Below are 16,929 nucleotides of genomic sequence, written 5' to 3'. Positions count from 1 at the left end.
GAAGTTTATCAAATCTCACAAAATCCATTAAAAAAAAGGCCAATAAACAAACTGGCACAAGTCAAAGTCCAAAGTAACAATTATCTAAGAAGTCAAAAGATGCATCTTCATCATCAAAAGAAAAAAATCCATTAAAGAAAAAATGTGAAAAATTCAATGTGTCATAAGTAAAACTCAAAGCTTCAAGCATCCAAGAAGTCAAAAGATGAATCTTCATCATCAAATGAACTTTATTCAATTTTAGAAAAAGTTTGAAAAGGAGTACACCAAAGAAAACAAAATTCAACAATAGGTCACCAACAAAAGAAAATAGGTACAAAAAGTCTATTTAAATGAACAATTTTCGATATTTTATTCGCATCATTTTTATATGTTTTACCATTATGATTGACTATTTTTCTTTGGTTAAATATATTTTTTGACAATTTTTTTATGTCAATTTCACTTTATCCTTATATTGTTCTTATAAAATTTATACATAACGCTTACTTTTATCTTCATATTAATCAACTTTAATTCAGTGGTCAATCTTTAATTTTAAAATATTCTCTTATAAATATATTGATAAATAAAAATATCTTAATTTATAAGTAACTTTTTATCCCCTTTAAAAAAAATGATATAAAATATCATTAACAATTATATTTTAAATTTAATTTATTAAATAAATAATTTATTTAAATATTTTTTTAATTAATTATAAACCCGCGCAACGCTTGGGTATTTGTTTAGTTTATTATAAATATCTAACTATAAATAATCCTCGTTAGGTTCGTGTTTCCCTTTTCAATTGTTTAGTTAATAATGTTAACTTGAACAGAATGATGAGACAAGGTATGCAGATTAATTATCCAGATGAATTGCATCCTTATCCATGATCAAAATGGTCAAAAAGGTTGTTTGGTGTCGTGTGGGCCATTAAATTTGCTGTCTTGGTGACCCACTTAGAATAAGAAACATATACTTTGCTGTTGTTGATCAATATATTACGAAGTCTTGAAATATAATATACTATTAACTTCACTCTCAAATTGCAATTACCTTAACCTCTAAATAAAAAAGAAAGCGAAACAACGCAGAAGTCGACAAAAATTGCCATTATTGGAAGTAAAGAACTTTCCTTCGTCGCTTTGGAATATTGTCGACTTTAATATTAACCCGTCACCTCCTCGAAGCATCCTCGTACCTTAAAACCTGCATTGGAAATTAAAATTAAAAAAAAAAAGGCACCAATTGATAAATTTCACTCTACGTAATTCCTAACCGCCAAAAAAGCTGCAATTGTGAAACTATCTTTCATTTCATATTGAGGAAATGATTCATCTTCTTTATTGATTTGTTTCTTTTTAAAGGTAATGACTAATGAGTGCGTCATCTTCCTTGAATGCTAAGAAATCTCTCCAGCAAACTAAACGCGTTAACATGCTTTATTCCCATATATATGAGGATAGATTGTCACTCTTGGTAAATATCAAAGCTTATTAGTTGTTACAATAATTTTAGACTCCTCAACAATTTACATACATCAGTTTCGCGTACAAGGTAGAGAACATTGTACCCTTTTGTTTCCAGAACATACTGTGTTACAAATAGCTTCAATCTTTCAAATCATTGCCTTCTCGAACAATATACACAACACTTTGTGTTTCTTCTTCAATTCGATCTCTTCTTTTTACTCTTATTTTGAGGTATATATTCTTACCTTAGTTACAAACTTGCAACCATGTCAATGCCCTTGCTCACAAACTTGCAACACATTGAGACACTCCTCAATGCACCAAACCCCACCGTTAGTGCATCCATTAAAAGATGGCACTCTGCATTCATGGCCATCTATTGTTCCCGAGCTATTATGTCACACTCCACTCTCAAGAAACCAAACAAAACCAAAGCAAAAGCCTCACCTTCACCAACACCAACACCAACACCATCTTTCACAGTTGTTGATTTGAACCCTCACCATTCCTTTGATATAGACCAAACAGCCCTCACCGATATTGTCAAAGAAAAAGAGCTTGAGAACCTTGATAGATTTGGTGGGGTTGAAGGGGTGGCTAAAGCCCTTCAAACCCACGTTGAGTATGGTATCAAAGGTGGTGATGATGATGCTGAAGACATCACACGTAGAAGACAAGTGTTTGGTTCCAACACTTACCACAAACCACCTTCCAAAGGCTTCTTTCACTTTGTGGTGGAAGCCTTTAAGGATGTCACTATTCTAATCCTCATGGTTTGTGCTGCTCTTTCCCTTGGCTTTGGAATCAAGGAGCATGGAATTAAAGAAGGTTGGTACGATGGTGGAAGCATCTTTGTCGCGGTGTTCATTGTTATTTCCTTGTCAGCAGTGAGCAACTTCAGACAGAATAGACAGTTTGACAAGCTGTCTCAAGTGAGCAATGACATACAAATTGATGTGGTTAGAAGTGGGAGGCGCCAAAATGTTTCAATCTTCGAAATCGTAGTTGGCGATGTTATTTGCTTGAAGATTGGAGATCAAGTGCCAGCAGATGGGTTGTTCATAGAAGGACATTCACTTAAAGTCGATGAAGCAAGCATGACAGGAGAGAGTGATCATGTTGAGATTAGTAGACAAAACCACCCTTTTCTGTTCTCAGGTACCAAAGTGGCTGATGGATATGCTAAGATGCTTGTTACTTCAGTTGGAATGAACACAACATGGGGCCAAATGATGAGTTCAATAAGCCAAGATATTGATGAGGAAACTCCTTTGCAAGAGAGATTAAACAAGCTGACATCATCCATTGGGAAGGTTGGTTTGGCTGTGGCTTTTCTTGTCCTTGTTGTTTTGTTGGTTAGGTACTTCACAGGTAACACAAAGGATGAGACTGGGATCAAAGAGTTCAATGGAAGCAGGACCAAGTTTGATGATATCATGAATGCTGTTGTGGGGATTGTTGCTGATGCAGTTACAATTGTTGTTGTTGCAATCCCTGAGGGTCTTCCTCTGGCTGTGACTCTAACTCTGGCTTATTCAATGAAGAAAATGATGGCTGACCAAGCAATGGTGAGAAAGCTCTCTGCATGTGAGACAATGGGTTCTGCTACCACAATTTGTACTGATAAGACAGGAACTCTCACACTTAACGAGATGAAGGTGACTAAGGTTTGGCTTGGCCTAGAACCGGTGCTAGAAAGTGCCTACACAAAGGTTGCTCCATTTGTTCTTCAATTGATCCAAGAAGGAGTGGCTCTAAACACTACTGGAAGTGTGCACAAGTCCAATAAATCAGGTTCTGAATTTGAGTTTTCAGGTAGTCCCACAGAGAAAGCAATCCTATCTTGGGCTGTCTTGGAATTGAACATGGAGATGGAGAACTTGACAAGAAGTTGTTCCATCATTCATGTTGAGACCTTCAACTCAAAGAAGAAAAGAAGTGGAGTTTTGTTGAGAAGGAAGGTAGACAACACAGTTAATGCACATTGGAAAGGAGCAGCTGAGATGGTACTAAAGATGTGTTCAAGATACTATGATGCTTCTGGCATTGTGAAAGATCTTGACAATGATAGGATGTTGAAGTTTGAGCACATTATTCAAGGTATGGCTTCTAGTAGTCTTCGTTGCATTGCTTTTGCACATGTAGAAGTAGCTGAGGAGGAGCTTGTAGATGAAGAAGGGAATGCAATGGCGAAAGTGAAAGAAAATGGTTTAACATTGTTGGGGCTTGTGGGTATTAAGGATCCATGTCGTCAAGGGGTGAAGAATGCCGTGGAAGCATGCCAAAATGCTGGTGTGAATATCAAAATGATCACAGGTGACAATGTTTTCACTGCAAAGGCCATAGCAACCGAATGCGGCATACTTCGGCCTAATCAAGACACAGATGGAGCAGTGATTGAAGGAGAGGAATTCCGCAACTACACGCATGAAGAGAGGTTGGAGAAGGTGGAAAAAATCTGTGTGATGGCAAGATCTTCTCCTTTTGACAAACTTCTAATGGTTCAATGCCTAAAACAAAAAGGCCATGTAGTTGCTGTCACTGGGGATGGAACAAACGATGCACCGGCTCTCAAAGAAGCTGATATTGGACTCTCTATGGGAATTCAAGGTACTGAAGTGGCGAAAGAGAGCTCAGATATTGTTATATTGGATGACAATTTTGCATCTGTGGTCACTGTCTTAAGGTGGGGAAGGTGTGTTTACAACAACATCCAGAAGTTCATTCAGTTTCAATTGACAGTGAATGTGGCAGCACTTGCAATCAACTTTGTGGCAGCAGTGTCAGCTGGGAAAGTGCCACTAACAGCAGTGCAATTATTATGGGTGAACTTGATCATGGACACATTAGGTGCTTTGGCTCTTGCAACAGAAAAACCTACAATGGAATTGATGCACAAACCACCAGTGGGTAGAACAAAACCTCTCATCACCAATGTCATGTGGAGGAACCTATTGGCTCAAGCTTTGTACCAAATAGCAATTTTGCTGACCCTTCAATTTAAAGGTGAGTCTATCTTTGGTGTGACATCAGGAGTAAATGACACATTGATTTTCAACACATTTGTTCTTTGTCAAGTGTTCAATGAATTCAATGCAAGGAAGATGGAGAAGAGGAATGTCTTCAAAGGCATACACAGGAGCAAGTTGTTTTTAGGCATTATTGGCATAACAATAATCCTTCAGGTGGTGATGGTTGAGTTTCTCAAGAAATTTGCTGACACAGAGAGGCTAAATTGGGGACAATGGGGTATCTGCATTGGTTTAGCCGCAGTTTCCTGGCCAATTGGTTGGGTTGTGAAGTTAATACCTGTCCCAGATAAACCATTCCTCAGTTTTTTGAGTAAGAAGAAATGAAGACATAGCCATGTATGAGTGGTGTCTTGTTTGATCCATTCAATCTCTCATTAATCATTTAGAATTCTGTTGGGAGATATTGTAAAGAAAGATTGCTAGAGTCAAATCATCGTGTAGACACGATGTGATCATTCTTATTTGTATGATATATATTCTTTTCTAATATGGCCATTGTATTAGACATTCTTTAAGTTTTATTTTTTTATCATATTTATTGTAACTATATGTTTCAATATAACAGAATGAGAATTGCTTTATTAATATAACCAGAAGAAAAGTGCTCTAGCCTTAAGGTAACAACTAGGAATAGATAGATAGCTCTTGCCTCTTGGGAATTGGACCACTTCAATGCCACTGTTTGTATCAAATTCTTGAAGCATCATTTTCTTTTTGCTAATTAGGCATGCAGACACACGCTAACATAATATGCACACATTCTGTGTACCTCAATTTTCTTCTATTCACAAAAATAGAAAAACCGTAGCCTAACATGTCTCTGAATCGGTAAAAGATCATAAGTGTTTTTGAAAATCTTCAAATTGAGACTAAACAGGTAGCACACAAATCACATGGTGCTAGAGGTTGAAGCAACAAACAACTGCAACCACTAGCTGCATATGATCATGTGGTTGAGAAAAAGAGGAATATAGTAAAGATTTTGTAAGCTACCTCAACTAGTAATTCTCAATGCAATTGCATAACACAACCGAAAGACATTTTGCCTTTACACCTCTTTTTTTTTTTTTTTATGTACCTTTACACCTCTTGATTTGCCTGTGTTTGGAAAATTAGAAACTGCTGAAGTTAGGCAATAAATATTGTTGGTTACTAAAGGGGAACACAGGGAAGGTTGAAATCTGTAATCGATCTTCAAAGATCACCTTATAAGTTAGTGACTCCAAAAGATGAAACGTTTCCTAGTTGTTGTCTCTTCCCATATTATGGTTAGAGAATCTACTGCTTTCTGCACATGATCAATTTTAAACAGAACTTTAGGGCCGCATGTTATTTGATAACCAGAACAGTAATAATAATAACAAGATTCGTCTCTCACTAGGTGAGGTCGGCTACATATCATACAATATGTCATTGTACTCAAGTAAAGACTAAATACTCAAGGATAATATTCACTATGAAATTCCTCTTAACAATTTCTTTCAATGTTCTTGGTCTCCCTTTGCAATTTTTCATGGGACTAAAAATCATACAATCTATTTTTCTAGTAACCTTTGCTGTATGTATCCAAATTACCTTAATTAATTTTTCTGTCATCTTTTTCTCAATCGGTGTCATATCAATATCTCTTTATACAAAATTATTTTTGTATATTGTCATTTTTATGTGGCTACACATCTATTTTAATCTTTTTCCTTAATTTTTTTACTTCCACCTTTTTCTTTATTCTCTTTAAAAGTTTAGCATTCACTGTTATAGAGTATAGCTAAATATATAATAGTACGATAAAATTTTCTTGAGTTTGGCAGTTACTTTCTAAGTAACAAAATTCGGTAAATCAAAAACTGGGGGAAAATATGTTAATTTTGAAAGTTCCAGTTTGAAAGACAGAGTGGTAATACAATTTCTTGGTGCATATTTCATATTAGGCACGTTTGAGATTCGAAATCATGAATGCTTTGCACTTTTGACCTCCACGTGAAGCATATGGGCAAGCATAAAAAGGAATCTTCCTCATGCCAAAAGGGTACTTTTGTAAATAAAATTGTTCCAGTTTTACTATAAATTCTGGCACCACCACCTCACATCATATAACTGCAATTGTTGCACTATTAATTCTATACCATTAGAGATATATTTAAGCAGGATGAGGCCAACGAGTAGTTCATCATCAGACAGTGAGATTAAGAATTGGAGGTCTCCAATTTCTTACTTTTTTGGAGGCTTATCTATATAGTTGATTCTGATTTCTGTGGCATTGGTGATCCTTATGTGCACCAAAAGAAAGCATGTTTCTTAATCCTCAGCTGAAGCTGAAGACATGAAACATGCAATAATACCCCAGAGCATAGAAATTGACTCTAAGCCCAAGATACTAGTGATCGTGGCAGGGAATGTCAAACTCTCCTACCTTGGTAAACCAATCACTTCTTCAACTCAAAGTACCTGTGCAGTGAACAAAGTTAACCGATTGATTTGCTAGAAACCACAGAATGCTTCTACCAGAATGCTTTTTCCTTTTTATATTAGTGATTTTAGGTGCATGGAATATGTAAATTGATTGTGGTTTAATGAGTCTTCTTGGATTTTTGTTTCATAATGAAGGACCATGCTGTAGTTTTATACAATTATTTTGCTACTAATTGTTTGTTTTACTAGATCCTTTCCACCTTTATTCTGTCTTTAGATTTAGTGCATGCTTCTACTATTTAGTTGCATGCATAGGAAGTTTTCTCTAAAATAAGAAACAGGTAGGACATAATATATTATTTATAAATTAAAAAATATAAACAGTAAAGTAATTAAATCATAAAATAAATATAATTTTTTAATTCAATTGTTCGAAAGTATATTATGTAATAAGACCACCTGAATAATTTGGTAAAGCTAAAATATGCTTTTGATCTTCATAAAATTAAAAGAGTTTAGATTTCTTTTCTGTAAAATTTTTAATATATTTAGTCCTTTTAAAATTGAATTGTATTATTTTTTGGTCTGATGTAAGGTTTGAATATTTGAAGTTATGTGTATAACTTTTTTATATTAATTATATATATAACCGATATAAAAAAACATTACATTTACATCAATTATATACATAACCAACATAAAAAATGTTATATTTACATTAGTTATTTGCTTAACTGATATAAAAGGATTAAAATATATTTTTCTTCCTTCTCATAAATATGATAATGTTTGGAATTCGTCTTTACAAAATTTTCAATATATTTTTCATCCACACAAATTGAAACATGTTATTTTTTATTTAGAGTAAGGTTTGAATATTCGAACTTACATGTATTGTTTTTTTACATCGATTATGTATATAATTTGTGGTATTTTACTGGGATGGATTCTGCCTAGAGTCTTTGTTGTTTAACTTTTGCGCTGAACACCTTGTAGAACTTTCCATGCATATACCAAATCTTAAAAAGCTTCAGCAGGACGGGTTAAGGTATGAATGTGGCTTTACATACTACATATATTTTTCTTTTGGTCTGTAAAGGTACGATGGAGAGTCCTAAGTGGTAACTGGTAATACATTCACAAAAGCCACACCTAGGGGCTAGGATGATATGCTTTATGTATGCTTAGGTTTATCTTTTAAAAAAACTCATGAGTAAGAATTTAATGATTTCTGAGCATCGTGATGTATCTTTGCAAGCTGTTACAAAACCTTCCGAGTTTAATGACAACTAGACATAGACGCACGTGATGCACGGGTTTATAAATAATTTAAATAAATAATTTGATTGATAAATAAAAATTAAAAATATAATTATTAATGATATTTTATATTATTGATGGTTAAATGAGTTAAAAAGAATTATGCATATATTAAATTAAAATAATTTATACTTATCTATATATGTATAAGGAAATATTTTAAAATTGGAGTATGACCACACAACTAAAGTTGAGTAACATGAATGTAAAAGTAAGTGTTATGTATAAATATTATAAGAGTGATATAAGAATAAAGTAAAATTGACATAATAAAGCACATAATATTAAAACACATAATGTAAAATATATATAATGAAAGGAAAATAGTTAACCATAATGTTCAAACACATAAAAATTATGCTAATAAAACTCCAAAAATTAGTTGTTTAAATAGACTTTTTTGTATTTATTTCCTTTTGTTGGCGACCTGTTGTTGAATCGTGTGTGCTCAAATCTGTGCGTGTGTGTGTGTGTGTGTGGGAATTTTGAAATAATGTCTAAGCTGAAAGAAATACTCTTCGCATCGTAACTTTTTCCTTTCCCGCAGAAATCCAAAACCGTTTCGGTAAAACTATAATCTCGGACTTGTTCACCGTTGGATTATAGTGAAATTTTTATATTGTGTTCGAGAGTCATATCCTCACGTCTTCACCGTTGGGTTTTGCAAAATAATGTTTGTGGAGGGAGAAAGATGAATCGCACAAAGCAGTACAATATGGAGGCTTCAATCTCTTCTCCGTCTCTCTGACATTTGGAAACTCTATCGGAGCAGTCGGAGGAAAAACTGGAAAAATCTCAGGGAACCACTAGAGATGTCGCTATCGCTGTCGGAAGACACGTGAGTCTGCTTATAGGTAAGGGATGAGTTATTCACAATTGGGGGTTAGTGAGAACATGTGTAAGGATCCTTAGAGGATTAAATTAGGGTTTTATTTTGGGATGTTTATTAAATTGCAATTTTTCCTTTATGATTATAAATAAAATATTCATGTTCTAATGAGAATTGCTTGATAAATTGTGCTCTTAATATGTGTATATTTTGACCTATGATTTTGATATAATTGTGTAATATTATTTGAGGGGTTTTACTCTCTAGGTTGTGATAGTCTTTTGTATAAATTGTTATATTGAGGATATGAAATGATGATTCAAATTGTGAGTATGTGGTGAATTGAACATGTGATGAATGATGGAATACATGTATGTTGAGATGTGTATTGTGTTGTGAGCTATGAATTGTGCAATCACACAATTGTAAGACCCTTTAAGGGCGACGAGTTTTGCGCGACGAGTATTGTGATGAGATCCATTGTGGGAACCCAACGAGTTTAATCACAAGCGTGACGAGTTAAAATGATTTTGAAAATAATTGAGTAGTTGTGTGTATTGCATAGTTCATAGGTAAAGTGTGTATGATTCATGAGGTGTGATAACATGTTATTTTGAGATTATAACATTGTGATTGAAATCGAGTGTATGTGATAAATTGAGTATGCACGTGATTGAGATGTTGTGTGCATTGAGTTGTAAATTATGGATTGTACAATCACACGACTATAAGACCCTTTAAGGGCGACGAGTTAATGCTAAGACCCTTTAAGAGCGACGAGCTAATGCTAAGACCTTTAAAGGACGACGAGTTAAAAATATTTGAGAACAATTGAGGAATTGTGTGTTTTGTATAGTTCATAGATAGAGTCTGTGTGTTAAAATGTTTTCTGGGTTGGACCTGAATCAGGAGGGAGAGGCCCTGACGGACTCTTCAAAGTGTAGGCCTTGGGGGTCACTCAGTTTGAGTGCTCCTTTAAGCCTTTGCCGACCCCACATGGTTGGAGCATTCTCGCAAAACACTGTGACCCTGACTGGTCTCCCTATGATATTACCTAGTGAGAGTGACTTGACTTGCTAGTGTGTGGTTTGTCTTGTCATGTACTCCTAGGCGCCCGACGAGGTTTTTCACTGACATGGTACCATATTGCATATAGGATTGAGTCTTAGTGTATCTGCTGCATAACGCTTGTGTATTGTTCTATATTGATTGATTTGATGATATTGTGTTTTGACTATTGAGTATGCGAATGTTGTGAAAACGAATGGGACGTGTGGTGAAATAATGTGAGTTATGCTTAAGTAAATTGTATTTTGTTATATAATATTTATACCTATATGTTGTCTTATTTTTCTCTATTAGTTAGGAATGTGATAACTCACTCCCTCTATTGTTTGTGTTTGGATCCTGTGATGATCTTGAACTTTGTGTTCGAGGGAGCAGATGACTAGGTGAATTGCTTTAAGGAACCTTGTGCTGAAGGACGTCAGGACACAATGCTCTGATAGGATGTGATATTAGGGTATAAGTTGCTATATTAATTGTATGAGGTCTTGGATAACCTTGTTTTGAGCCGAAATAATTTATTAATTATTTGAACAAGTTTTATTATGGTGTTAGAAAAGTGAATGTGAGTCTTTTACCTTTTTGAAAGGCTTGTATTTAAATGTATTTTAAAAACTTTTAATTAAATTTGATCTCTTATTTCTTTTATTTATTAGTACATATATGTATGGGGTAGAGGGTGTCACCCGCTTAGCGCCCAGTCACTTACTCGCGCTTAGCGTGGAAATCACGAAAATCTCATATCAGAATGGTTTTTAAGGGAAAAATAAGAGAAAAGAAGGGGACTTCGGTAGAAAAGTAACATATAACCCTAGAGCTTGAAGAAGAAGAAGAAGACAACCATTGGGAGCCACTGACTCTCCTCACATTCATCTTCCTTCCATTCTCCCTCATATTTCCATCCCTTTTTGTATAGTTAAGTCTCTCATGACAATGAGAGGTTAAACCATCCCTTGTTGGGGAGCTTTCCACCAAACTCTCTTGATGTATTAACTCTTACTATCTATTTAATGTTATTACTAGTTTTCATTGTATCTTTCAATGCTGATTCACATGTATTTGGTTTGATCACCCATATATAGGCTATGTTTAGGGTTTAGGCATTGGAAAATATCTTTAATCCTTAGGACCATAAAGAACATCTAAATACTTCATTGCTAGGGATAATGTGAGGTTGTTTAGCCTGTTTATACATCTCTTTTAGTTATGCGGTTCAACTAATTAAGTTCTTGAGGGATTAAGAAAGGAATTAGGGGAATTAGACTCTCGCATGTGAGGAATTACGGTTTGAGTACATTAATATATGTAGGTGATAACTAGAGTAATATTAAATAGAGAAAAACTAATTATATTGGTGCACTTGCCTATGAGTTAACAACAAGTTGCCTAAACCCTCCTCTAGGCCGAACTATTGAGTTGACCAATCAAACATTCAAGATTAAGTTATCAAATTGAGATTCAAATGTGAATCACCAAGTTCATTTTTGAATTGTAAATTATAATTTGTATCGAAACTTAAGATTGAAAGATAATGAAAAATAACTCCACATACATCATATAAAAGATATATAGTATCCAATGTAATAATTTTAAACTAGAAATATGTAAAATAACTTAATTAGTTTTATCTAAGTTTGTGAAACCTCTATTTTATAATAACAGAAACTAAGTAAAGAAATAGCCAAATAGATTTTATGCATTGAATGAGTGACACATAACATGGTGGAATAATCAAATAGGATAAGTTTAGACTTATTTGACTTTTTAATTTGTTTCATGAGTTGGCGAAAGAAAAGTAAAAAAAAAAAAAAAAAGATAATGAACCATTGAATCATGTGATTTGTATTATTCACAATTGTAAGATTTAAAGTCATTAAAGATTCTTCTTATGATACGAATCCATAGGTAACCAAGTTGTAGGATTTGAATTGTATATTATAGGATTCTTTTATTCTAATAAATATGTTGTGGGTAACATTAAAATTATTATTATAAGTTCTTACTGCCTTTTATTTTAATTATGCATTAAGTTTTTTGTTGAACATTCCTAATGGATATACACCCGTTTCTCTTGCTAAAATTGTTCATGTATGTACAAGTACTTACTATAATCTATGGTGATATAAAGATCTTAAAAATGTATACCTTTGAGTGGTATGAGACCTTTATCCAACAGAGTACGAAAGTGCAAACCATACAATAATGTACTAGCACTAGCTGGATGAAAGAGAAGGATAGGAAGTGAAAGTTCTTCAGCAGCTTCTATAGTAAAGGTCATGGCACAATCTGAAACAAGGCAGGTAACTGGGGGGACAAGTCAAGCAGTGGCAGAATGGTTAAGTCTAGAAAGAAGGTCAAGAAATGGAGGAAGCAACTTCTCTCTGATTGATTCACAAAGAGAAACTACATGATGAGTGGCATCAAGATTGTCATCATTATTGGGAGGAACACCATCTAGGATGCTCTCAAAGCAAAAAAAGTCTTCAAGGGCATTGAGACCCCTTGATTTGAGCAAGAGTTTGTGATTGTGTTCTGTGTGGACAAAGGTTATGTGAAAGCCTCTTAGATGAAGTAGCTTTGCTAGTTTAAACAATGGGTTGATATGACCTTGTATGGGAAATGGAGAGAACACAGCATGTGGCTTTCTCTCTGCTGAGAAACTCATCTTTGATTTTTTATGTGCTTGTTAAGTGTGTAAGATAAGCCTATGCTTCAATAGAGAGAAATGTTTGCATAGTAGTACTGTAGTAATACACCTGAATTAACCCACTAGCATTGTCTTAGTAGTTAGAGGTACTTTCAATAGTTTGCATAAAGTCCAGTTTCAAATTTCTTTGCTGTGTACATACACAAAAAAAATAGTAGACATGGATTATTACTAATTAACAAAAGGTCACTGTCTATTGTCTAAGGGGTCTAGCAATTAACAATGTAATCTATTAAACAATTTAATTTTGAAACTTAGTACACCTGAGTTATTGCTAACAAGGGTCACTATCTAAAGAATCTATTAACATAATGTAATCTATTAATGCAATTTTGAAACTTCTACCCCCACTATTTTTTGCAGTCATGTGCAAACTTTAATTCAAAGATCGTCAAATGCAAAAGGTGGGTCTTGATTAGTATGCACAATTAATTTATTATTATTATAATTATTGTTGTGGTTCAAAGTTGGTTTTTACCGTGTCCACCATTATAGTCCGGTGCTAGCTAAGCAAACTAAAAAAAATCTTTTTGGTTACACTATTTTAATTAAACAAATAATGTAAATTATTTATTTTGTTTTGTATGCATACGATAGTTACATCATTCAACTAATTATTTGATAATTGTTTCTATATTATTATACAAACAATATAATTCGCATGATCTCTAGAAGATCTTCATCATCCTTCATGTTTGATTGCTATTTGTCAATGGTTCTATTAGCTAGCAAAAACGAAATCACAGTTGTGTCATAGCATGGCAGTTAGTTCAAGCCATCTAGAAAGCCAACATTGGAATTAACCTCTGGTAAAAAAAAAAAGAAAAAGATTATCATGGTGGACGGATTGAGGATTTAACATTTAAAAATGATTACACAAGAAAATCATTTAGGGCTTGATGTGTTACAAAGTCCAATGTTTGAGCTAGTGATGAGCAGTTGAATATTCCTTTTCAAACATTATTATAAACCAAATGTAAAAAATAAATCTGCATCTGCATTGCACGGATATGGCTAGTAATAGTAGGAGTGTGTGTGTTATTGTCAAATGGTATAAACTAAAAAGGCACAATTTTAAGATGTAGGCAGAATAATCAGAAGAATCGGCTAAGAAACAACAAAATAGATTATAGAACAAAAGCCAACCAATTAAGATGGACAAATTATGAAATTGAAGTTCACCACAATGCAATTATTTAAGCTGAACTCAGCATAGTCCTGAGTAGAAAGCATTACATTTATTGAAAATTAATCATAAAGAGTTTGAATAGTAGTAATCTAAGTCCTTGACTGTTTTGCAAGCTTGAACCACTCAGTGTGGAAGGATCCCTCCATGTCAATCCTCTCATATGTGTGAGCACCAAAGTAGTCTCTCTGAGCCTGAACCAAATTTGCTGGCACCCGTTCCCTTCTATATGTGTCAAAATAAGCAAGACTAGCAGCCATGCCTGGTGTGCTAGTGCCATAGTTGATAGCAAGACACACAACTCTTCTCCATGCAGATTGTCTATCCACTATTTCCTTTGCAAATTCTGGATCCACAAGAAGGTTTGCAAGGTTAGGATTTCTGTCGTATGCTTTCTTGATTCTGTCCAAAAATATTGCTCTTATGATGCAACCCCCTTTCCAAATCCTTGCAAGTTCCCCCAACTTCAAGTCCCAACCTTTCTCAATGCTCTTTGCCCTGATCAGATTCATTCCTTGTGCATAACTACAGATCTTGGCAGCATAAAGAGCCTTCCTAACATCATCAATGAGCTGCTTTTTGTCAACATGTTGGTCACTCAAGATTTCATCAAAGCCACTTGACTTAAACACCTTTGAAGCTTCAACTCTCTCCTCTTTCAATCCACTGAGGAACCTTGCATCCAAAGAGGCCTCTATTGTGGGAGCAGCAATTGATAACTCAGCAGCTTGTTGCACGGTCCATTTGCCAGTTCCCTTCATGCCAGTTTTGTCCAAAACCTTATCTACCAAATGCCCTTCTCCTTTGTCATCCTTGATTCCAAATATGTCAGCGGTGATCTCGATGAGGAAACTCAGGAGTTCCCCTTTGTTCCATTCCGAAAACGCACTTTGCAGCTCCTCATTTGACAACTTTCCAACCGACTTTAGCACATCATAGGCCTCAGCAATGAGCTGCATGTCACCATACTCAATTCCATTGTGGATCATTTTCACAAAATTTCCTGATCCACCTTTGCCGATGTAGGTCACACAAGGACCACTATCAGGGACTTGTGCGGCCACCTTGAGGAGAATGTCTTCTATGTACTTGTAGGCCTCGAATGAACCACCAGGCATCAAAGAGGGACCATGTCTTGCACCTTCTTCACCACCTGAAACTCCCATCCCAAGGTAGAGAAGACCCAATTCGGACATCGCTTTCTCTCTTCTCTCAGTGTTCTCATACCACTCATTGCCACCATCAATGATGCAATCACCCTTTTCCAAGTGTGCTGAGAGGGTCTTGATGGTTTGGTCAACAGGTGCACCAGCCTTGACAAGCATTATTATGACCCTTGGCTTTTGAATGGATTGGACAAAGAATTTAGGGTCATGGTAGCCATACACAGGAAGGTTTCCTTCTTGTTTTGCTCTTTCAACTGTCTCATCAACCTTGGACGCGGTCCGGTTGTAGACAGAAATGGGAAAGCCTTTCTCAGCAATGTTGAGAGCAAGGTTTTGGCCCATCACAGCCAGGCCAGCAAGGCCTATTCTTGTGAGGCTTGCAGGTTGAGCCATGGTTAATTTCCTGTTCAATGTTCGAAAATTCATGCGAGAAAGAAGTATCAAGGTAAAGTTTAAGCATGAACTTCTAATTTCTAGAGAGAAACAAAAGGTGCAAATTAACTACAATCAATGAGGACAACTAGAACCTCTAGAAAGTACACTATAGAGAAAAGGAGTCTAATTCTAAGATTTATAGATAAAAAAAAGGTATATTAACAACAACTACAAAACAAGATAACTAGATAAGGTAGATTTCCCCTCAGAAGGTTAGATTTCCAAAGCACAAGAGTACCCTACCCTTAAAAGATAAGGTTCTCGGAGTTCCTTGTCAGTATTCACTTATCCAAAAGAAGGTGTATTAACCACATTTACAGAACAGATATATAGTTATCTAGATTTACACAGATCAAGCAAGAACCATCACGGCTTTAAAGATAGCACAATGTCAAAATAAAACGATCCAAAATATGCGAATTGCAATCAAACAATCATCTTCTTACCTACAATTCTATTTTGTGTCATTTTTCATTTTAATACTACCATATAGTAAAATCTTACAAATCATAGCAAGTACTAAATTAGAATGCAAATACCATTGCCCAACAAATCAATCACATCATCAAATGTATTAAATTAACCAGAAAGAAATCACCATGCAAACCCAGATCATCAACAACATTTACAGTCATGTTGATTTCTCAGAAAACCACAACAGAAACAAAAATGCAAGTAGAGTTTCTGAGCAAACAAAACAAGCTCATTGATCAATGATCATATATACCAGTGTACCACCAATCCAACACAGAAGTTGTGGCATCGACAAAATGCAAAAGAAGAAGCTAGTTTTAAAGGCAAACCTGGTCTGAGTGAAATTGAAGAAAATTGAGATCTGGGTGTCCCAGAGATTGTAGAAAGCATCAAGTGAGCAAGGACAAAAGAGTAATATACAAGGACACTGTAGACTAAGTTGAATTGCAAGCATGCACTGTTGCGCACCAACTACAACTACCAACCTTCTTTGGACAAAGGAAAGAAACACTTTATTATGATGTAAATGTGTCCAATTTGTCCGACTAACAAGTTGGGTAGGTGGAGATGCTCCAAGGAATTAAGTCTACCGATTTCACTGTCAACTGGTTCACGTGTGATATGATCTCGCACGCCTTTGTTTTTTTTTTTCTTTTTTATTAGTTCTGAACCACTTATGATTTATTAAACAATTTTATTTGAGTTGAGTAGAATTATTATGTGTAATAAAAATTTTCCTAGACTATTTAATATAATTACATATGTGAGATTTGAATATGAGATCATTGGATAAATTGAAACAATTCATGTTCATTAATCCACACACTTGAACTTTTTTATTTGGGTAAA

General features: G+C 34.8%; 2 protein-coding genes and 1 pseudogene across 3 annotated transcripts; 1 reads left to right on the top strand and 2 right to left on the bottom strand.

Annotated features, from left to right (window-relative positions):
- Positions 1-1,277: 1,277 nt before the first annotated feature.
- Positions 1,278-5,001, top strand: LOC100793918 (putative calcium-transporting ATPase 13, plasma membrane-type). The gene has a single exon (XM_003554903.5). The coding sequence runs from the start codon at positions 1,724-1,726 to the stop codon at positions 4,811-4,813; it is 3,090 nt and encodes a 1,029-aa protein (XP_003554951.1). The 5' UTR covers positions 1,278-1,723; the 3' UTR covers positions 4,814-5,001.
- A 7,242-nt stretch (positions 5,002-12,243) lies between these two features.
- On the bottom strand, positions 12,244-12,777 carry LOC100793389 (7-deoxyloganetin glucosyltransferase-like; annotated as a pseudogene).
- Positions 12,778-13,927: 1,150 nt separating this feature from the next.
- Positions 13,928-16,704, bottom strand: LOC100799034 (6-phosphogluconate dehydrogenase, decarboxylating 2). 2 transcript variants are annotated; one of them, XM_003554990.3, is made up of 2 exons: positions 16,410-16,704; positions 13,928-15,574 (listed from the first exon to the last, which is right to left on the bottom strand). In XM_003554990.3, the coding sequence occupies exons 1-2, from the start codon at positions 16,532-16,534 to the stop codon at positions 14,098-14,100; spliced, it is 1,602 nt and encodes a 533-aa protein (XP_003555038.1). In that variant the 5' UTR covers positions 16,535-16,704; the 3' UTR covers positions 13,928-14,097. The 2 variants fall into 2 exon arrangements, with proteins under 2 accessions (XP_003555038.1, XP_006603945.2); XM_006603882.4 differs by having other exon boundaries at positions 16,334-16,649.
- Positions 16,705-16,929: the final 225 nt, after the last annotated feature.

The sequence above is a fragment of the Glycine max genome, chromosome 19 (assembly GCF_000004515.6).
Source record: "Glycine max cultivar Williams 82 chromosome 19, Glycine_max_v4.0, whole genome shotgun sequence".
Classification (NCBI taxonomy): domain Eukaryota; kingdom Viridiplantae; phylum Streptophyta; class Magnoliopsida; order Fabales; family Fabaceae; genus Glycine; species Glycine max.
This window is presented reverse-complemented; position numbering and strand designations above follow the sequence as displayed.

Bases quoted from the DNA above. Each gene is read 5' to 3' on its own strand.
- LOC100793918 (XM_003554903.5), top strand. From the start codon at position 1,724: ATGTCAATGCCCTTGCTCACAAACTTGCAACACATTGAGACACTCCTC.
- LOC100799034 (XM_006603882.4), bottom strand. From the start codon at position 16,470: ATGCTTTCTACAATCTCTGGGACACCCAGATCTCAATTTTCTTCAATT. The intron at 15,575-16,333 runs GTATATATGATC...AACATTGAACAG, and splicing joins GTTGGATTGGTGGTACACTG to GAAATTAACCATGGCTCAAC.